Source organism: Podarcis raffonei, chromosome 10 (genome assembly GCF_027172205.1).
Source record: "Podarcis raffonei isolate rPodRaf1 chromosome 10, rPodRaf1.pri, whole genome shotgun sequence".
NCBI classification, from domain to species: domain Eukaryota; kingdom Metazoa; phylum Chordata; class Lepidosauria; order Squamata; family Lacertidae; genus Podarcis; species Podarcis raffonei.
The window spans coordinates 3,905,276-3,930,006 of NC_070611.1; the positions used below are offsets into that span (position 1 = coordinate 3,905,276).

Sequence of the window (24,731 nt, forward strand, 5' to 3'; positions counted from 1 at the left end):
AACAGCTAAAAGGCTCCTGGGAGGCTGGAGGGACATTGCTGGAACCACTCTTGACTTCAGGCAACGGGCTAAAATGTTTTAAACAGTTCTAATTTTGGTTGCTATGTTTTGTTTTTGTCAGGTTGGTGTTGGTTAAATGTTGGGGTTTACAGTTATACCCAAATTAAAATAACTGCTAACTGTTTATTGTTGTTTTTATTGTTGTTGTTGTTTGTTTCTATTGATTTATTGGTTTGTTTGTTTCTTATATAGGATATTTTGTTTTTTAATGTTTGATGTTTTGCTGTGTTTTTATATATGCTGTAAGCCACCCAGAGTGGCTGGGGAAACCCAGCCAGATGGGCGGGATATAATTTTAAAAATATATTATTAAAATTGCTACCTCCTGTTGCCTGTCTGTAAAGCAGAAAAAGGGATGGCCTTTCTTGCAGAGTTATGGTGAGGATAAATGTAAAGCACATGGACAGGGAGAGGATACTGTTTTTGCTGATGCAGCTGGAGTGGATCTATAGCAGGGGTCTGCAACCTTTAAGACAAAAAGAGCCACTTGGACCCGTTTCCGAAGAAAAAAAAACTGGGAGCCGCAAAACTCGTCATTATAAAAATAACTTTTTTGTCACTTTTTTATTATTTCTTTGTTTGACCCCTCAGAATTACTCCTCCTCATAGAAATAAACGTTAAATTAACAAGTTACATTTTTGTGTGTGTGTGTTCTTCACTCCCCTTCAAAACAGTGACCAGCGTACATGCCCCCTTTCAATGCAGTGACCAACGTACATGCCCCTTACAATGTAGCGGGCGGGAAGGTGACGTCAGGACGGTGCGTGACTAACACACGCACTGCCCCCATGCGACGTCACAACCAGTACAGCGCCTGCCACAGTGGGGAGTGTTGGGGCGCACAATGCGCCTCCTCCCCTCGCTAGTATCCACCCCGGAGCCACGGCAAAGGTGTAAAAGAGCCACATACAGCTCTGGAGCCGCGGGTTGCAGACCCCTGATCTATAGGCTTGGGCTACCTGGGCTGTAGATGACACGTAACACTTTGATGGCTAGCTTCCGTTAGTTTTATGGCGTTGATCTTCATTAAGGAAGTGGAAGAGAGGACATGCCAGATATTTCTCCCAGCCTGAACCTGCTGCTTTAGCTTTATGCTGTATCTGTATTTACAGTAAATGTTCTGTCACCAAGGCTAATATGTACCAGGCATAATCCTTAGTAATTCACGGTATCTCAGCTATATAAGTTTTCCAGTGCCCTGTACAGCAGAGTATAGAATTGTATCTGTATCCCTCTCCTGCTTCATAAAAAAATGAAGCTGCCAAAATTCTGTACCTGGAACATTTCACAGGGAGTGGAGAAGACACTTTTCTCTCTCTCCAACCCCCAGTATTTCAGAGCCCAGACAACTAATCTTCAGACGCATATATATCTTGCTGGCCCAGGATTCCATTCACTAAGTGTTACGAAGGATGACAGTTGCAACCAAAATTATTCAAGCCCAGTTGCAAATCAGGTTTATAATAAAAATTTACAGACTTTCAGCTGTTTGCAGTGAGAAAATCAAACAAAAGCAATTGAAGTAGCTCAAAAACAATATCATCAATTAAATGATATTTTTAGGCTGGATAAAGGAGCTGGTTTTGGTAAAGAACTTTCAAGATTGCAGAGAGAACTTCTGGAAAATAATGAAAAAATTCTGTCAAAAATATATAAATTGGTGCTGGAGTGGGAAACAAAAGATGAGGAAGTAAAATCTGTAATGATTCATTGGGCAAAAGATGTGGGACATAACATACAAATTACTTCATGGGGAAAGTTATGGAATAAAGATAAAAAAATTACTGCTTGCTGTCTATTAAAAGAAAATATTATGAAAATGATGTATAGATGGTATCTGACTCCTACAAGACTTGCAAAAATGTATAAGAACAGAACCAACATATGTTGGAAGTGTAAAGTTAAGGAGGATACATTCCACCATATGTGGTGGACATGTAAAATAGCTGAGCCCTTCTGGGAAAGGATTTACAATGAACTGAAAAAAATGGTATAACTTTATTGAATACATTAAAGAACACTATGAGAGTTTAAAAACATTATCAGGATTCACATAACGCTTGTAATTTAAATTAACAAAGGATAACAACAGAGTATAACAAAGTTAGATAAAGTAATTAGAGGCAGTTAAAAGGGGAAGAATTCTGGAAGCCAGGGGAGGGTGGGAGGAAGTGCTGGGGTTCAGGGAACCTCATAAAGGTATTGATATGAATATGGTTTTCTTAAAATAAGTGTATATGTCTGTGTGTATATGTATACAGTGGTACCTCGGGTTACATACGCTTCAGGTTACAGACTCAGAAATTGTACCTCGGGTTAAGAACTTTGCTTCAGGATGAGAACAGAAATTGCGGCGTGGCAGTAGCAGGAGGCCCCATTAGCTAAAGTGGTGCTTCAGGTTAAGAACAGTTTCAGGTTAAGAATGGACCTCTGGAACGAATTAAGTACTTAACCCGGGGTACCACTGTATGTGTGTGTGTTTTTAAAAAAGATTTTTTTTTTTTTGAAATTTTGAAAAGAATTAGAATAATAATAATGAAATAGCTCAACACAACAGGTGCTTCAGGTGGTTTCCCCAAATTCAACTGAAACTGCAACTTATACTGGCTTGTCCAGTCTCACTATTATTCAGCCTCTCCATGGCAAGCATCTTTAGTATTTAGTCGAGCAGCCTTGGGCTGCTGTGACGTGCTGTAAACGAGATCCATAGCCAGATAGCAGCTTCCAGCAGCATTCCTGAGGAATCTGAGCCCATTCCTCGCATCAGAGATTTTCTGTGGGGTTCAGGTCAGGTGACTGTGATGGCCACTGTAGAACCTTCCAGGACTATTTCTGCAACCAAACCTTGGTGGAATTTGAGGTATGCTTGGGATCGTTGTCCAGTGACACCGAAGCTTCAGCTTCTTCACAATCCTCCTAGGATTTCATGATACTTCAATGAATCCAGCCTGCCTTCCACAGGCTGCAAGTTCCAGTGCGGGAGGGTGCAAAGCAGCCCCAGAGCACCTCCAAGCCAGCACCATGCTTCACTGTGGGCAGAGTGTTCTCTTCAGAGTACGCAGCATTCTTCTTCCTGCAGTCATAGCACTGATCCAAGGAGCCGAAAAGTTCCGATTTTGTTTCGTTGCTCCACAGAACAGAATCCCAAAACTCTGCAGCTTATTTATATGATTTTGAGTATATTGGAGTTGACTTTTCTTGTGCTTTGGGGTCACTACTGGTGTACGTCTTGGAGTTCTGGCATGGAAAGCATATGTGTTTTAGTCTGTGCTTTACTGTGTTCACTGAAACCTCAGTGCCCACTGCCACCATGTCTTGCTGCAGCTCTTTTGCAGTCACTTGAGGGTTTCCCCCCAGCCTGCCCTCTCAGAAATCTGGTTGCTGCCTCAGATAGCTTCTTTTTTCTGCCCCGTCCAGGTAGTGTAGCTTTGAACTTGCAAACTGTGCTTCCAACAGTGTGTCTAGGAACGTTCAGTGCCTTTGCTATCTTTTTGTATCCTTCGCCTTGTTTGTGAAGGGCGATAATCTCTTCTCTTACCTTCTTGGACCATTCTCTTAACCTACCTATATTTCTACCATGCAGCCAAATTTGACACTCAGCAAACCCCTAGTCAGTTCAGGTATTTCGTGTGTTGCAGCTGAAGCACACCTGGTGCAACTAATTAAGCCCTTGATTGGTTACATCAGGTGTGTTTGAGAAAAAACCTGTTGTATTTGTGCTGTTGTTACAGATTCTATTCAGGGGGTTGAATAATAGTGAGACAGGAGAAGCCAGTATAAGTTGTATTTTCAGCTGAATTTGGGGAAATGAAGCATCTGTTGTGTTGAGCAATTTCAATTGCTTTTGTTTGATTTGCTCATTGCAAACAGCTGAAAGTCTGTAAATTTTGAATAATTTCGATTGCGACTATCTACCATATGAATTTACAGCTGGCTAAACTCCCAAAATCAATCCTAAATTATTAAATTGATGCCCCATCAAGGCATCAATTTTGTTTAGAGGTGCCAGCAAACACAGTTTGTGAAATGGCATTGTCATTTGCACAGATGCTGGCTTGATCCCGCCCCTGTCTCCTTGGTAACTGAGATGTCTGCTTCTTGCTGCACTTCACAAGGTGTTAGAATAAATTCTAAAAAGCGAGAATGTAAACTGAGGGATTAAGCAACGTTCAGCGGCTGCAAATACAAGGGGGAGGGTTAATCCTCCATTTAAGCTTTATGAATGAAGCTGCAAGAGAGTTGAACTTTGGCATGGCACTTTCTGATTGCTGCCTCTGGTCTGTTAGGCTTCTGTGTGTTTGAGTGGCCTTGCAAGCAACGGTGGAGCTGCTGCTTAAATCTTCTTTTGTGTCTTTGTCTGTGCCAGCACTGATGTAGTCTATTGAACATGGTGCCCATTCAGGACCAGATTTTCCACCACTCAGAATACATAGGTGCCTGGAGTCTGGCACATGGCAGATGAGAAGCGGGGAAGGATGAGGGTGTGAATGAAAGAGGCTGGATTGTGATGTGTTCTTGGGGACGTGGAAAATAAGGATGTGCAGGGGGCATATAGAATAGAAGAATGTTGAAGCGCCAAAATACATTACATGAAATTGCTTGTGCATCTGTTGTTGGATGCTAGTATTTCACTTAGGTGGGAGATTTGATTGCTTTCTTACGTTATGGGGGTGCAATTTAAAGTAAACCTTCAAAGAAAAAAATGACGCCAACCCCCTCCGCCAAACCTGCGCTAGCCCTTTCCATAACATGCTAGTTTTGTTTGATTTGCAGGAGGACATTTCAATGTTTGATTCTCGTTTGAAGTGGCCACAAGCAAAAAGCTGTACCACTTGCCTTTCTAATAATGTATGTTTCAGCTCATATATGGAGGCCAGCAACAAGACCCTGATTGGTCGGCAAACAGCAGGCTCCAAACTCTCTTGTTTTATTTATTAAAATTATATCTTTCCCTTCTTCTCAAAGGAGCCTCGAATGGCTAACAACAAGTAATAAAACAATAAAAGCATCTTTTTTTTTAAAAAAAGTGTTTATCACATCATGTTGTGGTAGTTTGTGGCAACCTATGTATTTTTAAAGAAGAAAAATGGTTCTGCATGATTAGCAAAAGCCACTAACAGAAACAAACTATTTACATTTTACAACCTGTCAGCTCCAAGCTTGTGGCTGGCAAATGTGTGGCATCTTGCATAAAACCCTAAAACATAATGAGAACAGCTCTTGGGGAGAGCATTGGGGGCCTCTGTTGTGTAGAGCCTGTGCAGCTGGTGACCAGCAGTCCACATGAAGCCACCCAGCCATTTTCTTTGGTTTACCAAGTATTTGACAGTTTCTCTGATTTTGCAGTCCCAGGGAGGCAGCACTTGGTGGCCCACCACATGCCCCTGGTGTGCTGCCTGAATCGCAACTTGTGTGTGCTGGTTCAGTTTTACAACATTTTTCTTGCAATTTTTGCAGCTGGTTATGAGCTGAAGCTATAAACCTTGTTGTTCTCTTTATAAATCCCATTGTAGCTAGCAGGACACAACTGCAAAATATGTGGTTTTTGAGGGTTTGTTAAGACCTCAGTTCTCCTGTGAGCTAACTTTTCATCTGCCAGCTTTAGAAGGGAACAGATGTTCTCCAAACCAGACAGGCTATAACTGTGCATGCTGTTGGAACTAGGCATTCTGCAGGAATGCAATCTCCCTCCCCACACAAACGCAAGGTTCCCAAGCAACCCAGCCTTGCCTAAAGCAGGCTTGGGGGACGTGCACCTGTGGACATTGTTGGGAACAAAATCCTGTTCTGCAAATGCTGAAGTGAAGTAAGGAGTTGGACTAGATGACCCTTGGGGCCCCTTCCAACTCTGATTCTATGATCGTTTGCAGATTGCTTAATTTAGTTGTGGCTTCTGAAGGGTTGAAAAACATGTTTAACATTGTCGCTTCATTACTTCAGGTATTTGCAGAATCCAGAAAATGATGAGTGATGCAAGTGAGATGCTGGCTGCCGCTTTGGAACAGATGGATGGCATTATTGCAGGTAGAACATTAACCCAATGTTTTCTTTTAATCTGCTTGATTGCCCTTTTGCTCCTGGAGGGGATGTGTTCTGGAGTAGGAAGCCACTGAGCATGGTGAATTTCTCTCTTCGGAGAATCAAACCGAAACTTCTCTTTGCAAATTCATTCAAACCAAACCATTAACTTGCTTGAAGCAGCTCTCTGCTTCGCCCTCACCATCTGCTTTTCAAAGCTGTGAGGTGATGTGGCTCCTACTGTTCATTTGAGGGAGGATACCCCCCCCCCAAGTATAGGTTAAAGTGTTGTGCGTGTTGGAGGTTATCAAAGGGAGAAGGGCCACGAGGAGCAACCTGGATTATGTTAGCACAGAAAAGGGGATGAAGTGGTAAAATTGTGCCTGGACTATGGCAGAGGTGGCAGGTGGGGGAATTGCACTGTTGAACAGCTTTTTCATGGAGATAAACATTACCTACTCATAACAAATCAGCATATAAGAAGGGTAGGCCTGCATTACCTTTATGTACTAGGGTTTTGGGCATGTTCCCATCGATGGTCCACATTCCCCCCCCCCATCTAAAGTAGCACAGCCCAATAACAGTTGGATCACCTCATCAGCTATTTGTGAGAACTAGGTCTCAACTGCACTGTCTCTCTCACTCAGTTCTGAAATATATCCCCAGGGGAAGGGATCTTCCGGCCAGGCACACTAGCATTTTGGTTTGATTTCATGCCAAGCCAAGCTGTGCAAACAGCTGTTTAAACTAGAAAAGTATTCTGAGTGGGTGCAGAAGACATGAAGGTGCCGAGTTTCCAGATTAGTGATGTTATTTCCCTTGCAAAATACTTTCTGAAATGGATAATAGCATATTATTTCCTCCCATCCATCTCATTTCAGTCATATAGATTTTCTAAGGATTTGCATCATAAATACATGTGTCCAACAGATGTGAATATAGCATATTTCTACTTACAATTGCATTTGCGTTTCCTTAAAGGTTATTGCCTCCAGACTGACCTTGATAAGGCAATTAAAGGAATACGAATAAAATATCCAAATTATCAACACTATTTTGTAGGAAAAGGACCACATTTTGTCAGTGAAGTACTTGAAAAATATTAACTTATATCAATACTCAAACGTATGTGGCTTTATCACTGTATTTTTCCATCTATAAGACGCACCCATGTATAAGATGCCCCCTATTTTGGGGGACTCAGATTTAAGAAAATGGGGGAGATGGCCCAGAGTATAGGGCGCCTCCTAATTTTTGAGATTATTTATTAAGGAAAAAAACATAGTCTTATACATGGAAAAATAACTGTATTTATTTATTTATTTTGGGGGGAAAGGCTTAGCTCCTGTGAATTTGTCTAATCCTATCAGCCTTGATAGTAAAACAGAGCTTCTGTGTTCAGGAGCAGATTATTATTATTTATTATTATTACTCCTGAACTGCAGATGTGAGAGAGAACAGGGAAGGTATGTTGCTATCATGCACTCCTTGTGAGCTTCCCAGAGGCCCCTGGCTCTTGTTTTTCTGGACCCCGTTGGACCGAGGCCTGAACCAGCAAGGTGGATGCACCTTGCATAATACAGCACCTTATGCGATGTTGCAATAAATAAAATCCACAAAATGAGAAAGAACAACCTGTGCTCTTCCTCTAAATACCGTATTTTGCCATGTATAAGACAACCATTTTCCTTTATAAAAATTTAGTGATAAATTGGGGGTCATTTTATACACGGGTTAATATGGTGAGGAGCCAGAGCAGAGGATCGTCGAAAGACAGCTCAGTGAACTTTCAAAAGAAGTTCAACACCTCCTTTAGCTGAATTACCTCTTAGTTATTGGCATGCATATATGCTAGTGAAGTAGATGGCCTGAACTTGGACAGAAGAGACCTTGGTCCAGATTCCCACTCAGTCATGGAAGTCATTGTGTGACCTTGGATCTTCATTATATCTTTCAGCCTCACTTTCCGAACAGATGCCCCATGAGAGTTACTTAGGGCAGGATATAAATATGATAGAAAGATAAATACTCTATTTGTAAGATTTATATCTTCCCTTTCATTGTAAGCAATTATGGATTAGGGCACATTCAAATGAAAAACTAGGCAAAACCAGTCAATTAAAGAGTAAATTCATTTCAAATTTGAAATTCTTAACCCGTTTTACTGTGTTAATCCTGGCTGGAGGGAAGAGATGGGTTTTCAGCTGGCACCAAAAAATGAGTGCAGAGGCCTGTGCTTTTGGAGGTCTCTGGTCCACACAAACAGCTTGCTGCAAAGAGGCCTGTGGCAATTGAAAGCCGGCCTTCACGCAGAAATGGTTGCATGTGTCGTCACCTGGGCTTGCTCTCTTATCTTGCTTCCTGGGCATCCGACTTCGGAGCACAGATGCTCAAACGTCTCTCCTTGCAAAAGCTGTAGCCTTTGCTGCCTAAAGCACAGTTCACAGCTTCCCATTGTCTTCTCTCCCCTAGCACTAATAGTTAAAGGATTCCCTTGCATCCACACAACATACTGTGATGCCTCAAAAATTCTGTTCTTCAGAATTGTTGAGGTCACAGCTGATGCCTTCTGTGTGACTGTAGTGTTAAAGCTCAGTTAATGGCTGCTATTGAGGCATTAATTAAACCATATATGTTGCAAAGGCTGCCCTGCAAGCAGCAAGACCAGAGGCCTGGATTGGATATATAGCATAAGAGCAATTTTCATAACACTTTACAAGGTGACTTCAGGTTTAGGCAGACCCGTCTACACCACTATGCAGTAAACTAACTGTCATAATTCATTTGTATACTGTAAATTAGTCACCCACATAATCTGGTTTGTAGGGTTTAATGTGCAATTATTCAAAACTGCAAGCTTGTATAAATCAACGGTAGTACACAGGACACAGAACTCATGTATTGCAGCAGAGATACCTGAAAAACCTGGGTTTGAATCCCGACGAAGCCTTGAAGTGCTCAAGGTAACTTTTGAGCGAGTTACATTCCCTCAACCCTGCTCATAAAGGGTGAAGAGGGAAAAAATGGGATAACCTATATTCTTGCTTAAGACCTTGGAAGAAACGTAGTTCAGAAATACATAAATAAACAGCTGAATATTTTCTTCATGTCACTACAACATTGGTCACACCTTTTATCAGGCAATATGCTCGCCAATTTGGGTTGATTTTTAACCTCCATTTTTGTGGCAGCTCTTTCATTATTTTGACTCTGTTTCCCTCTCCTCTGCCCCACACATGCACATGTGCTGTAGTCAAGTGTTTAAATATTTGTGCTGTCTAGGTTCCAAGGCTCTGGAATATTCGAATGGCATATTTGACTGCCAGTCCCCGACTTCTCCATTCATGGGGAGCCTGCGAGCGCTGCATCTCGTGGAGGATTTGCGTGGCTTACTGGAGATGATGGAAGCGGATGAAAAAGAAGGATTGCGGTGTCAAGTCCCAGATTCGACAGCAGAGATTTTGATGGAATGGTTGCAGAGCCAAATGGTAAGGCATTTGCATGGGTTATTGGCAAATACAATGTATGTAGACATACAATGTGGGTATATATGTGCACTGCTTCTGTGTTTGATCTTAATGTGCACTGCTTAATGATTGTCAAATACTGCAGTGCTGCTAAATGCATATCAAAGCCCCACGTTGCCACGCTGCATTTTTGCTTGATTCCCTTAGGCTGTTTCGTCAGGTTGCTTCCTTTCTGTGTTCCTTTCACAATGATACAGAATACATTATATGTACTTAATTTTGTCTTCATCCCTGTTTTGAAAAATAATGCCGCATGCTTTTCCCCAATTTTTCTGATTTGAAGGTGTGAAGCTAGGGTTGCCTAATGTCCAGATTTTCCCAGACTTGTCCTCTTTTGCAAAGGTAAAATCACCATCCAGGCTGATTTTTAATATTTTGCAGAACGTCCGGCTTTTTATTTTCTCTACCATTATTACCAGGGCTGCTCTAGGACTTGCAGTGGTGAGGCCTCATGCAGCCTCCCAGGGCTGCTCCAGGCTTTGTGGTGGTTCCAGTGGCTGCCAGGCCTGCCATGGCCTTTCGGGGGCCGCGCTGGGCCTGGCAGCGCCTCCGTCTGGAGACACAGCGTCTCGTGAGCAGGAGGCCGAGTCTCTTGTAGAGAGGCATATATCCGTTAGAACATCCAGATTTCTTGACAAGGCTTTACAAATTTGTGTAATAAAGGGGGTAGAAATAGAGTAGAAATGTAAACCACGATTATTAGCAGTATGATTGTTGTTGTTTTTATGTGTGTAATGGCTGCTCGCTAAACAAAGTAAAATGGAAGGTAAGAGAGGGGAGGCACTGGCGGAGGAAGAGGAGTGCGTGGGGAGCGTCCTGCAGCGCAATCCCGGCAGGGTTCCATCGCGGCTGCCCCCCCCACTCATGCTGGGTGCCCCGCCCCCAGGACGTGCGCCACCCCCCCGCCTGCTCTCCGCCCCCCCCCCCCCGGTGCCAGAGCATGAAGCTTTGCCACTGAGGGCAGGGCAGGAGGGGGTGAGCGATGGAGATACGGGATGGGGAGGTGCCTTGAATTTCTCTCTCAAAATGCTAGAGGGTATGTCATTTTCATTTTCAATATGTCATTTAAATATTTCAATACACCTGCACAGAAACTATTCCTACTGTTTTTCTTCCTCCCCCCTCTTTCCTGGCCCACCTACAAATGTGCCCTCTTATTGCTCTTTGGAATATGGCAACCCTAGCAAAGCCCAGACTCCTGGTAAAACTGTTGGATATTTTTAAGAATTCATGCGCCAGTCTTGGTTCAATTGATTCAATCTGCCTTGTGGCTGTTCTTATTACTCTAAATTTTATATTGTACCTTAAGATCCCAGCTCACGTTGAGCATGACAGTGTTTTTACATAGCAGTGCTGTACTGAATGTTTGTGGGATTTAATTTGTAAGAAACTTGACATTTTGGGTTGGGAGGATCTTCTTCTGGAAGAGGTTGGTCTTTGTAAAATATGGTGAATAACTCACAGCGTAAGTTACTCATGTGATAACTTGATGGGGGAACGGCATCTTTTCCGTGTAAAAAAAGGAGGCTTTTTTCAGTGTATGGAAGAAGGGCAGGGGGATCGATGGAACCCTGTGGGTACCAGGGAAAGCCACAGGGTGCAAGTGTGCCTACGAGCAACACATTGGCAATCCATGCACAACATATTCTTCGGACAGGTCCAAAAATGGTAGAATACTGGAATGCAGTCTTGACAGAAATAATAAAAAAGTCATTGGATATAATAATAATAATAACAAAATTGGATATTAACTACCAGAAGGTCCTTTAATTGCATTATTTGGCTATCTTAAAAGACTGGTATCCCAAGATCTAGAAATGGCAGTGAATCTGCCAACAGATACTTGAATGGCCATTTGCCAAAAATGGAAAAAAGCTAGAACCTCCTACAATAGTAGCTTGTTTAAAAAGAATCTGGGAAATAGCTTATATTAAGTTAACTGAAGAAGAAGAGCAGCTGGAGAATAAATTTGTTGAGAAGAGGAGCCTGTTCGTTTCATAATGGAGCAATAGTGTGCAAGATACAGTGAGACCATTCCCAGTACTAGTGACGTAGTTAGTGTTAAATGAGGGCAAAGAAACAATGTGAATGTAATTCAACGACAAAAATATCGTATTTTTCCATGTATAAGATGAGGTTTTTTTTTCCCTTTAAAAAAAGGGTTTAAAATTGGGGCTCGTCTTATACATAGGTAGTGCTGAGGGGTGTTTTCTTAATTTGGAGTCCCCCAAAATAGGGGGCGTCTTATACATGGGGGCGTCTTCGACACAGAAAAATACGGTATATATGATTAGGCAGTTTAAGCATTTAGCACAATTATGAAAGGTAGTTAATTATTTGGTGCCTATTTGAACATAGTGGTGGTCATTTAATGATTGAGCAATAAACTGATGCAACTAGGATCAATAAAAACAGTGGGTTTTTTTTGTTTTGTTTTGTAGAAGGGCTGGTTTGATGTTCCAATATTTATGAGAAATAAGCTAGGTTAGAAGTTACGTTGCATCATTTAAAGTCAATAAAAGCCAAAAGTGAGTGGTGTGTGTTACCTAGTGAATAGAGATATTCCTCCCCAACCCCTCGATGACAGAGTGTGGAAATTCTCTGAAGCACTTAAAAAATGCACCGTCCATAAATGTTATATACACCACATTCTAGTTTGAAAGGGAAGTCGCCATTGTTTCTCTGCCCCAGTATGCGTTGCGGGGACTGGAGATTGTTGCAGCAGGCAAAACTCCTCCTCCCTCCTCCATTCCACTTTAAGACTATCACAAACAACAGACTTGGGCATTTGGGCAGGCCAAGTAAGGTATTTTACTCTTCCTTCCCTTTGCTTTTCAAGTTATTTAACATCCAGACTGAAGACAACTTCCGGAGATTGCAAAAAAAGCTTGCTCCCTACTTTGTGACTCTTCTGTTTGGCCCTAATAAAGGGCATTTCCCCAGACGACCTTTTATTGAGCATTCATCCCGACTGGTTTGCAGCGTTATCCAAAACTTTCCACTGCCATTTCCCCATCACTTTCCTCATGGCAAAATGCAGTCTTTGGGGGAAGTGAGTTTGTTGCGCATGACCCATCTCCTGTAGCCCTGAATTTTCTAGCATGTGATTGAATCCCACTTGAAAATAACAAGAGTCTGGAAGCACCCAAATATAATATGCTGCTGTTGCTGCTCGGATCCCGCCCCCCCCCCCGGACTAAGGCAGCTTGCTGCACAATTTGTGAGACCTCATCATGAGGTCTCAGCTCATGCTCCTCTGAGGGCAAACCAAGTCCTTTGCAGAGCATGTCAGCCTCCTCTTCCCCTTGGTAAGGACAACTTGTTATTGAGAATCGTCTTCCTTTCCCAGCCTCGGCTTTAGTTCAGTTCCAAAATTATTGCAGGCACCAAAAACAGCAGAGCCAAGGTGCCTGCCTGATGCCAGTGGACAGGGAGTTCTGGGTTCTGCTACACTGAAATATGGATTCCTTGCAAATGTGGAACAAATCCTGAGTGGCAATAAACATGAAGGATGCTTTTTCAAAGTGGAATCTTGCAAATACTTAATAGATTTGCTTTTTATTAGCCTTAAGATGCCATCTGCTGGAAGACAGGTGTCTGTGCAACCGCAGCTCAGAATCTCCTCAAACTTATAGGATGTGAAGCTTATAGGATGCAAACATGCATTCAATTATGTAGAGTGCATTGATATACCATGGTTGATACACATAAACCATTTAAAAGGAAGGGCCCATGGGAGAGGAGAGATCACACACTGGTTAATTTTTTCTTTCACAGGTGTCCTTTATTGTAAAAATGGGAGAAATAAAATTTGAGGAGTTTAGCAGGCTTGTAGGGGCAGTTCAGCCTGGACTTAACTTTGCTTTTAATCCAATTTAGTGTGAATTTAAGTGTGGTTTAGCAATAAAATACCTAGATTGAACCTCACACGTTTTCAACAAGAGATGTAGAGCACTGAGCTGCAGAGCAAAAAACACAGTATGATGATTATCGATTTAACAATATTTCCCCCCTGTCATGCCTTCGGGCAGCCTTTGTGTGTTCGTATCAATTTGATTTGCTTCAGAAGTTTTTAAATTATTATTATTATTATTATTATTATTATTATTATTATTATTATTATTTTATTTTGTCTTGCTGCTCAGCTGCATTTCTTTGCCTTGCAGCCATTTTTGGAAATGCTGAATGTGCAAGAAATGAATTTGGGTCATAGGAGGCGAGTTTCTCACTTCTCATTTTCAAGATCCCCTCCAACCTTCTGGTGCTGAATTATATATTTATTGCTTCAGGCCTCCTCAGTCTCGCTCATTATATTTCAGCATCTCAAAGACTAGGAAATGACCTCACTTGCACTTAGATGTTGCTTGTACATATAAAAATGTGCCTCACAGTGAATAAAATTCCATTCCCGTTCAACAAGGAAAATGTATTATTTAACCACAAATGGTTAAATTTCTTAAGATTCAGGCTGAAATTTCTGATTTTCAGAATCATATGTAGGATCCTGCTCTTGTGTGAGCAGACTATCTTCATAACACTCTTCTCAGGCAAGGGTTCCAACTGATCCAAACCTGTGCATAAGATGGGGATGTAACCTTTGCAGTACAGTATCTTTTATCGGTCTTCCATGAATCAAGACTCCCATCTCCTAGTAACTCATTACGAGCTGGACAGATTCAGGTACCAACCCAACTAATTGTGAATTTTGGCAATGTTTCTTCACCAGACTAGGGAGACCCGGTTTGGAACCTGCTCAACTACAAATCTCAATTCACACACTCTGGATAGATGGAAATAAAACTGGGGAAGGGGGAGAATCGTGTATTCTTATCTTTAGCTCAATGGAAGAATAAATTTGAATAGGTAACATACAAAAATTCTATTCTCACATTAATTATTTCTAGTTTGTTGAGAAGCATGTGATAGCATTGGCCTATGCTTTGTTTTTTGTTTTTTTAAAATGTGTCATCCAGCATTTAGCTTCCTCTTAGTTTTTGATTTAGGGGCATGACATAATCACCCTGTTGCTTTTTAGATTATTGAAATGTTTGTGGGTATGGCATTATCAGCCTTAGGGTGCTTCTTCTCCACATAGGATAATGCAGTGTGTGTGTGTGTGTGTGTGTGTGTGTGTGTAGCATTGGTGCTGCATCCTGAAGCATTTGTTGCACTCATCTGGAATTTTACTTGGTTCTATAATTTGAGTCGTTCTGATGGAACAGGCTTCAGCAGACCAATGTGTCCTTTGTTTTCCAGACCAACGGACATATATCCACAAATGGAGACGTGTATCAAGAGCGGCTTGCACGTTTGGAAAATGACAAGGAATCTCTTGTACTTCAAGTAAGTTCTTTTCCAAGTTTGTTCCTTCTTTGTTTCTATGAAGAATAGAGCATTTGATGTCCATTTGATCACTCTTGACTGTGGGTTCACAGTCAAGTTTATATCCTCCCCTCCTTAAAATTGTATCAGATGTGCAGGGATCAAGGCATAGAGAAAATGTTCTTGAAAGGAAGAAGAAAGGGAATTTTCCTTGAGGAAAAAATCCCACATTTCTCAGCTGCCATCAGCTTTGGCTGGTGGCTCAGCTGCACCCTGGTTTGCCAAGGAGAGCTTCCCTTCTGTTGTTTATGCTTCGATAATCTCTAGGTTAGATCACTGCAACATGTTATACATAGGGCTGCCTCTGAAGATGGTTCAGAAACTTCAGCTGGTACAGAAATTGGTGGCCAGGTTGCTCACAGGCAAGACAGCTTGAGCATATAACGGTGATCCTGGCCCAACTGCACTGGTTGCCAGTTAGTTTCCAGGCCCAGTTCAAAGTGCTGGTTTTGAGCTAAAAAGCTTTAAACCACAATACCTAAAGGATCACCGCTCCTCATATAATCATCTGAGGGCCTTCATCGTGTGCCTCGTCCACGAGAGGTCAAGAGAGTGACAACACAGAAACAGGTCTTTTCTGTGGTGGCTCCTTTTCTTGTGGAGCCACTCCAGGGAAGCTTGTCTGATGCCTTCATTACTTATCTTTAGGCACCTGGCAAAAACTTTCCTCTACACAGGGGGCAGTCGGAGGAGCAACAAAGTAAGCAACAACATGGCTCTACAATTTTTAAGCTGGAATTGTAACGGTTTGAACCTTCCCAGAAAAAGACGTGAGGTTTTCCATATTTTAAAAAAGGAACAATTGGATTTGATTTGTTTGCAAGAAACCCACGTGACTAGAACACATAGAAAATTACTTGTTAATAAAAGACTGGGACAGGAATTCATTTCATCAGATAAGGTGAAAAAAAGAGGAGTGGTGATTTATGCTAAGGAAAAATTGGCCCCTAAGTTGATGTTTAAAGATGAACAAGGAAGATATTTGGCAATAGAAATACAAGTCCAAGGAGAAAAATTATTGATAATTGGGATTTATGCTCCGAATGAAGGGAAGTCAGAGTTCTTTAAGAAACTACATGAGACATTAATGGACTATATGGATTACAATATAATTATGATGGGAGACATGAATGGAGTGGTCTCTACAAATATGGACAAAGCACTAAGACAGGTGGTTTCCAAGGATGGGAGGCTACCTAAGACTTTTTTTGAAATGACAGATAACATGGACTTGATTGACATTTGGAGAACAAGAAACCCTCTGGAGAGAGAGGGAACTTTCTTCTCTGAAGCAAAATTGACCTGGACCAGAATCGATCAAATTTGGGTAACTAGTGGAATGGCACCTAAGATAAAGAAAGTGGAAATCTGCCCAAAAACTTGCTCCGACCATAATGCCGTAAAGATGGAAATGAACACAACAACAGCTGGCTCCTTCAGATGGAGGATGAATGACTCCCTATTTAGAGATGAAGAGGTGTACAGAAAGGCCCAGAAATCTATTAAGGACTACTTTGAGATAAATCTGAAAACAGAGGTGGAAAAAAGAACAATTTGGGACGCAAGTAAAGCGGTTATGAGAGGATTTCTGATACAGCAGAATACCCTGAAAAAGAAGAGGCAGAATGAAAAGAAAAACAAAATTTTGGAAAAAATAAAAGAAGGTGAAAAGAAACTGAGATCAAAGCCAAAGTCTCATGAAATCTTAAGAGAAATAAAGTATTACCAGAGACAATATATGGAACTGATGAATCAGGAGATAGAATGGAAAATAAAGTTAATGAGACAGAAGACATTTGAATCGGCAGATAAATGTGGAAAACTGCTGGCTTGGCAATTGAAGAAAAGACAAAAACTGAATATGGTTACAAGCTTAGAGGTTGAAGGAAAGAACATTTTTAGGCCAAATGAGATTAGAAACTGTTTTCAGAGTTATTTCAGGAAACTTTATGCACAAGGGCCGGTGGAGGAAAAAGAGATGGAAGATTTTCTTAAAAAGTACGGACTACAAAAAATATCTGATCAAAGTAGAATGATTTTGAACCAGAAAATAACTGAGCAAGAAATAGAGGGAGCCATTCAAAACATGAAATTGGGAAAATCTCCAGGACCAGATGGCCTGACTTCCAGATACTACAAAGCTTTGAAAGACTGGCTGATTCAACCGTTTAAGGAAGTCTGCAATGAAATCTTAGAGGGGAAGAAGGCACCTGAATCGTGGAAAGAAGCTTATATTACACTTATACCAAAATCTGAGAAGGAAAAGAATCAGATTAAGAACTACCGCCCTATATCATTGCTTAACGTGGATTATAAAATTTTTGCAGACATTTTGGCAAAAAGACTGAAGAGGGTTTTGGTGGGTGAGATTCATAAAGACCAGGCTGGCTTTCTCCCAGGAAGACACTTATCTGACAATGTGAGGAATATAATAGACATTATGGAACTACTTGAGAATAACATTAACACTAAGGCAGTATTAATATTTGTGGACGCTGAGAAAGCCTTTGACAATATCTCTTGGAGTTTTATGAAAAAGAATCTCAAAGGAATGGGGGTGGGCCAAGGTTTTGAGAATGGTATAGGTGCAATTTATTCTGAACAAAAAGCAAAACTAATTGTAAATAACGTGGTTACTGAACAAATTGCTATTGAAAAAGGGACACGACAGGGGTGCCCAATATCCCCACTACTTTTTATAACTGTTCTGGAGGTTTTACTAAATATGATTAGAGGTGACCAGCTGGTTAAAGGGATTCAGGTCGGAGCTAAACAATACAAGTTGAAAGCGTTCGCAGATGACCTAGTCTTAACTTTGCAAGAGCCAGACACTAGTACAAAAAAAGTTTTGGAGATAATACAAGCTTTTGGTCGAGTGGCAGGCTTTAAGTTAAATAAACAAAAAACAAAGGTATTGGGAAAGAATCTAACAGTGGAGGAAAGAGAGAAGTTTCAGAGTGAAACTGGATTAATGGTAGCAAATAAGGTGAAATATCTAGGGGTTAACTTAACAACTAAGAATGTGAATCTATTTAAAGACAATTATGAGAAATGCTGGACAGAAATTAAGAAAGATTTGGAAATATGGTCAAATTTGAGACTTTCCTTGTTAGGCCGAATTGCTGTTATTAAGATGAATGTTTTGCCAAGAATGTTGTTTTTGTTTCAAACACTGCAGATTGTGGACAGAATGGACTGTTTCAAGAAGTGGCAGAAAGATATATCGAAATCTGTCTGGCAGGGCAAAAAGCCCAGAATAAAATTTAAGATATTAACTGACGCAAAAGAAAGAGGGGGGTTTGCCCTGCCGGACCTAAAACTTTACTACGAAGCAGCAGCTTTTTGCTGGTTGAAAGATTGGCTACTTCTTGAGAACACAGACATTTTGGACTTAGAAGGGTTCAATAATAGATTTGGTTGGCATGGATATATCTGGTATGACAAGGTAAAAATCCACAAAAGTTTCAAAAATCATATTGTTAGGAAAGCATTATATAATGTTTGGATTCGTTATAAAGATCTGTTGGAAAATAAAACCCCTAGGTGGCTGTCACCAATGGAGGCTAAGGAAGTTAAAAAACTTAATATGGAATCTAAATGGCCAAAATATTGGGAAATTGTAGAACATGAAGGTGGAAATGTGAAATTACAGAGTTATGAGAAACTGAAGTTTAAAGTAAGAGATTGGCTACATTATTACCAGATAAATGAAGTTTTTAAACAGGACAGGAAAATAGGCTTCCAGGTGGAGAAGTCAAAGCTAGAAACAGAATTGTTAGAACCCAATACGAAGAATTTGTCTAGAATGTACAACTTACTGCTGAAATGGAATACACAGGATGAGATGGTTAAATCAGCTATGATTAAATGGGCACAGGACATTGGTCATGACATTATGTTTGCTGACTGGGAACAGTTATGGACCACCGGTATAAAATTTACGGCATGTAATGCCTTAAGAGAGAATATTATGAAAATGATTTATAGGTGGTACATGACCCCAGTCAAGTTCGCAAAAATTTATCATTTGCCCAATAATAAATGTTGGAAATGCAATGAAACTGAAGGTACTTTCTATCACCTTTGGTGGACGTGCCCAAGGATTAAGGCCTTCTGGGAAATGATTTATAATGAAATTAAGAAGGTGCTTAAGTGTACCTTTCACAAAAAACCAGAGGCTTTTCTCCTGGGCATGGTAGGCCAATTGGTGTCAAAGAAAGATAGGATGTTTTTTATGTATGCTACAACAGCAGCGAGAGTTTTACTAGCAAAGTATTGGAAGACACAAGAACTACCCACACTGGAAGAGTGGCAGACGAAAGTGATCGACTACATGGGACTAGCAGAGATGACGAGCAGAATCCGCGACCAAGGGAAAGAGACGGCGGAAGAAGATTGGAAGAAATTTAAACTTTATCTTAAAAATATTTGCAAAATTACTGAGTGTTAAAATGTCATGGGTAAAGCATAACAGATTTGCAGCGTTAAATGAGGATAAGAGGAAAGAAAGAGGTTAAAGAAAGGAAGTAATTATAATTTGGATCAGGGGTTGCTGGAAAAAAAGTTTAAAATAGAGATGCAGAAAAGGGGGGCATGGGGAAGTCGCTGAAATTGGGTACATGAAAAAATCTATGAAATTATACATGTTTATATGTTTGTTTGTTTGTGTTTGTCTTTTGTATTGTTTTATATTATATGTGGAAAAACCAATAAAAAATTTTATAAAAAAAAAAAAAAACTTTCCTCTACAAACAGGCCTTTGGCCTCTAACTGTAGCCTTTTAAAAGTGAGTGTGATGTTTTTAATGTACAGTCGTACCTTGGAAGTCGAATGGAATCCATTCCACTTCCAAAATGTTCGGAAACCAAAGCATAGCTTCTGATTGGCTGCAGGAAGCCCCGTCAGATGTTTGGCTTCCAAAAACAGTTCGCAAAATCACTTCTGGTTTTGCAGTGTTTGGGAGCCAAAATGTTAGTGAAATAAGCTGCTAGAAAACCAAGGTACAACTGTATTTCTTTTCCCTCTTGTTTGAATGTATCTGTATAGGGCTTTTGTCTGTCTGTCTGTCTGTTTCTTTGTAAGCTGCTTTGGCTTTCTCTGGGCAAGATAAAGTGAAATAAGGATGAGGATGAGGATGATGCAGTTCATCATGACACATTTTCCATGTGTCAGTATGACTGTGCTTGCTGTTCCCATGTTCATTTAATGTTTACAAACTGTATTCTTAGTGGAGCCTCCAGTGGGAGGGTATATTTATTTGTAAATTAAGTATTGTCTCCCCCTTAACCCTCACGGAGATATTTGCTGGAAGGGTGAATATAGTTGTTCTTAGTTATATGGTAAGAATTGCTGTGGTAACTTTTGTGCCCCTGTTCTGTCTTTAGTAAATGAAACCTGCTTTATTAGGGGAAATTACTGTTGGTGGAAAGGACTATTCAAGATAAAAATATTAACTACATATAAGAAAAAGCCTTGCTGAGGAAGAATCAGCATAGCTTCTGCAAAATGAAGTCCCCCCTCGTTTATATTTGAGAGTCTCAACAAGCATCTGAAAAGAGATAGTCCATCAAATGTTGCGTATTTGGGCTTCCACGTAGCCTTTGACAACATTCCTCACCAAAACCTCCTAAATAAACTTTGCAGTAATGCAAACAAGGATAGGTTATTTTTGCAGATTAGCTACTGGCTAAACAACAGAAGGAGGGATGCAGGTGGCACTGTGCCTAGGACTTGCCCATCAGAAGGTCGGCGGTTTGAATCCCTGCGATGGGGTGAGCTCCCGTTGCTCGGTCCCTGCTCCTGCCAATCTAGCGGTTCAAAAGCACGTCAAAGTGCAAGTAGATAAACAGGTACCGCTCTGGCGGGAAGGTAAACAGCGCTTCCGTGCACTGCTCTGGTTCACCAGAAGCAGCTTAGTCATGGTGGCCACATGACCCGGAATCTGTACGCAATATGAGTAAAGCGAGATGTAAAGCGCCACAACCCCAGAGTCGTCCACGACTGGACCTAATGGTCAGGGGTCCCTTTACCTTTAAACAACAGAAAGCACAGAACAAGAATAAATAGGCGGTTCTCATAGAGGAAAGTAAAAAGTTAAAAGAACTCCTATATTAGACTTAAGTTTATCAGAACAAGTTAACTCAAGTCTGTAGGAAAATTATGTCTCCTAAGGGAACTGGTTATGTATGTGGATGGAAAGTTTAGTCCTGACGTGCTCTGATTGTCCTTTGCCATTCCTATAGATTTGTCTCATCGATAGTGGTTTGTAGATCTGACCTGATCGTAGTTGGTGGTTGTTTGGATAATATAAAACATACCCATCATCATCTTTTTGTTTGTTTGTTAGTTATGTAACTCCAGATGGAAATGTCCTACCTAGAAATGAGGTGCAGTGATAGATCTGTGTATCCTGTTTTTGTGCAGGTGAGTGTCCTTACTGACCAGGTAGATGCTCAAGGAGAAAAGATAAGAGATCTGGAGCTCTGCCTAGACGAACACAGAGAGAAGCTGAATGCCACAGAAGAAATGCTGCAGCAGGTATTGAGGGAAATAGTATTTTTTTAAAAAGTTGGTTTTTCTATCAGTCTTTGTTGCTTTTTTACAGCTATTTTAGTATTAATTATTATGTTGCTTTTGTTAATGGGTCTATTTAAAATGTAAAAGGAAGTGAAAATGGGGATTTCCTGCCCTAAAACTATTCAAATTGTGAACCAGTTTGAATAAAATGGCAAGTGTTTGGAGTTTGGGTTTGATATCCCGCTTTATCACTACCCGAAGGAGTCTCAAAGCGGCTAACAATCTCCTTTCCCTTCCTCCCCCACAACAAACACTCTGTGAGGTGAGTGGGGCTGAGAGACTTCAGAGAAGTGTGACTGGCCCAAGGTCACCCAGCAGCTTCATGTGGAGGAGCAGGGAATCGAACCCGGTTCACCAGATTATGAGTCCACCATTCTTAACCACTACTCCACACTGGCTCTGCATTCACTCACACATTAGACCTGCATTGTGACTAGATGCAAAGTGGGATGTTGGGTCTTTAGAAGTTCTGAAGAAGGATTTTTACCAGTGTACATTTTATTCCTGCAGGCTATGATTTTATTTATTTGTCTATTTAAAACACTACTGCCCTTCAAAATTCTAAATATTATCAATAAAATAAATGTGTTAAAATGCAATAAATCCATCAACACCCACGGTTAACAAGTTGCACCTGCTGAAATCCCCATAGGATTAGCATAGGAGCAATGTCCCATTTGCTTACTGGCCAGTAAACTGAAAACTCCTTATCTCATCATAGGAATAGTTGTCACTGACTAAATTTCCTTTCAGGAAGCTATTTTGGTTTGCTTGGTCTGCAGTCCTAATGCCACACAACTGACAGTAAGCCCATTAAATTCAGTAGGACTGACTTCTAAGTAGATATACTTAGGAGTGTGCTGTTGCCATAAGTTTTTCCTTGTTTTGAACTTGGAGGGCTACGTTTATGGTGATATGAAAATCCAACGAATAGCTCTCAAATGAATCAACTCTTTTTATCAGGAGCTCTTAAGCAGAACATCCCTCGAAACTCAAAAGCTGGACCTTATGGCAGAAGTTTCCAACTTGAAGCTCAAGCTGACAGCTGTGGAAAAGGATCGACTTGATTATGAAGACAGATACAGAGACACTGAGGTAAGGTAGATTACTCATGGCTGAAACTTTTGTATCTTGTAGTTCTTCAAACAAAAGTTTGTTTTGATATTTGTGGTGGAGGAGTGATATTTTTATGTCCTTTTTACTGTTAAAAATTAAACTAGTCATTTAGGATTTGCTTAGACCAGAGGTTCTCAACCTTTTTGAGTCCACAGCTCCCTTAACTAACCACATTTTCTCTGCGTCACCCTGTGGGACTCAGGAGCCCAGTTAGGTCACCCCTTGCCTGCCTGGAAGCCTCTCACCCTTTTTCAAACACCCTCCCTTGTGGAGTGTTTCCTCAGCCTCCTTGCCCCTCCCCTCTCCTGGGAGTCCTCCAGGCAGATGCTGCTGCTGTCCCTGGTCTCTGAGCTGCCCTCCTCCCAAATAGAGGGGCCTCCCAGAGGCACCCTTCGCCTGCGGAGCTTATAGCCAGGGCTGCTGCAATAAACAGCTATGTAAACCTTTGGGAGGCAGAGATGTGAGGTGGCATCAGAGGAGGGAGGGAGAAAAGAGAGCCGGTGTTGCCAATGGTACCCCTGATCAACATTCAGGGCACCCCAGCGTGCCATGGCACACTGGTTGAAGACCACTGGCATCGGCCATCACAAAAATACATGCACAACTTGTGACCTGCCAGAGCAATTGTTGTCCACCAGTTCCGTCCAGTTCCGCATTGTGAGCTGCTGATCCCATGCAAATCACAAAAACCGGAGGTTCAGTTGAAGTATTTGGGGCCAGGATTCAGCCTGATCAGTCATTTAAGTTAAAGTACTGGAATTTGTCTTGCAGTCCCTCTTATGTTGGATGCGGTCTAGAATAACAGAGTGTAGTAAATAAATATCAAGAAAAGAAATTGGAATAATCAGAAATAGTAAAAGGTACAACAGCAGTTTGCTTGGAAGCTTCTACAAAGGAATTCATGTATCTTGTAATTGACAAGATTGTTCAGATTCTCTTCCAAAAGTACTTTTATCCATTACAAGATAGAGGATTTTTTCATGCCCTTCTCTGCTCTCTAGAAGTATCTGGTTGCTCACTATGGGAAACAGAAAGCTGCAAGTGCACGAATCCTAGGTCTGCTCTAGCAGGCCTGCTTTTTACAGCGGCTAACCAGATGCTTCTAGGGAGGGCATGAAGAATGTTTCTCCCTCCTCCTGGAAATTGGTATCCCTCTGGATAGTTAGTCAGCATAGCCAATTGCAGCCATAGACCTCTCCTAACCGAATTTGTCTTTTAGATTCAAAGTTATATAAAGTTATGGCCGTTGGCACATTAGGTGTCCATGAACTTCATAAATTAAGTACTTCTGTGAATAATTTCTGTCTGCCAGGAGTTCCCACACTCCCACACCCACAGGTCTCTGAAATAATGAGGTTTAGGTTCATAGATTCATAGAAGTGTAAAGTTGGAAGGGTCATTTAGTCAAACCCCCTGCAATGCAGCAGTCTTTTGCCCAATGTGGGGCTCAAACCCAAGATTAAGAGTCTCATGACTGAGCTATCCCAGGCAAGCAAATGCTGCAGAAGAGGTATAGTCATGCTGGCCGCATGAACCAGAAAACTTTCTGTGGACAAATGCCGGCTCCCTTGGCCTGAAGCGAGATGAGTGCCGCACCCCATAGTCTCCTTTGACTGGACTTAACCATCCAGGGGTCCTTTACCTTTATCTTTTTTTAACGTAGTAACTTACTACATTTGGAAAACAAGGCTCTTGAGTAGGCTGAGGTGTGTGTGTGTGTGTCTACGTGCCACAGGGTGTGCACACATGGTCACACGTGTGTGTGTATTCACTAAAATTGGCCTGCTTGAACATTTCTGTCTCATTCAACTTTGATCTCTTTCAGTGCCAGTAAGAACAGTTAGAAAGAGGATTCCAACTGTTTTGCTTTACTCTCCCATGAATTTTCAGTTTAAAATAACAATTACTTTTCCCGCCTTATACTTTTTAAATAGGGCTTGATGCAAGAAATTAATGAATTGCGGCTAAAAGTAGGAGAAATGGACAGCGAGAGACTTCAGTATGAGAAAAAGCTTAAATCTACCAAAGTAAGTAATGTGAGCTGTGTGTGA

General features: G+C 41.2%; 1 protein-coding gene across 2 annotated transcripts in view; it reads left to right on the forward strand.

Moving 5' to 3' along the window:
• Window positions 1-24,731, forward strand: part of PPFIBP1 (PPFIA binding protein 1) — a 126,630-nt gene that overhangs the window by 66,621 nt on the left and 35,278 nt on the right. For both annotated transcript variants that reach the window (XM_053407567.1, XM_053407565.1), the window contains exons 2-7: window positions 6,002-6,085; window positions 9,362-9,567; window positions 14,863-14,949; window positions 21,412-21,525; window positions 22,528-22,659; window positions 24,615-24,707. In XM_053407567.1, coding sequence (XP_053263542.1) covers window positions 6,022-6,085; window positions 9,362-9,567; window positions 14,863-14,949; window positions 21,412-21,525; window positions 22,528-22,659; window positions 24,615-24,707 — 696 coding nt within the window. In that variant the 5' untranslated portion in view covers window positions 6,002-6,021. The remainder of the gene's footprint in view (window positions 1-6,001; window positions 6,086-9,361; window positions 9,568-14,862; window positions 14,950-21,411; window positions 21,526-22,527; window positions 22,660-24,614; window positions 24,708-24,731) is intronic.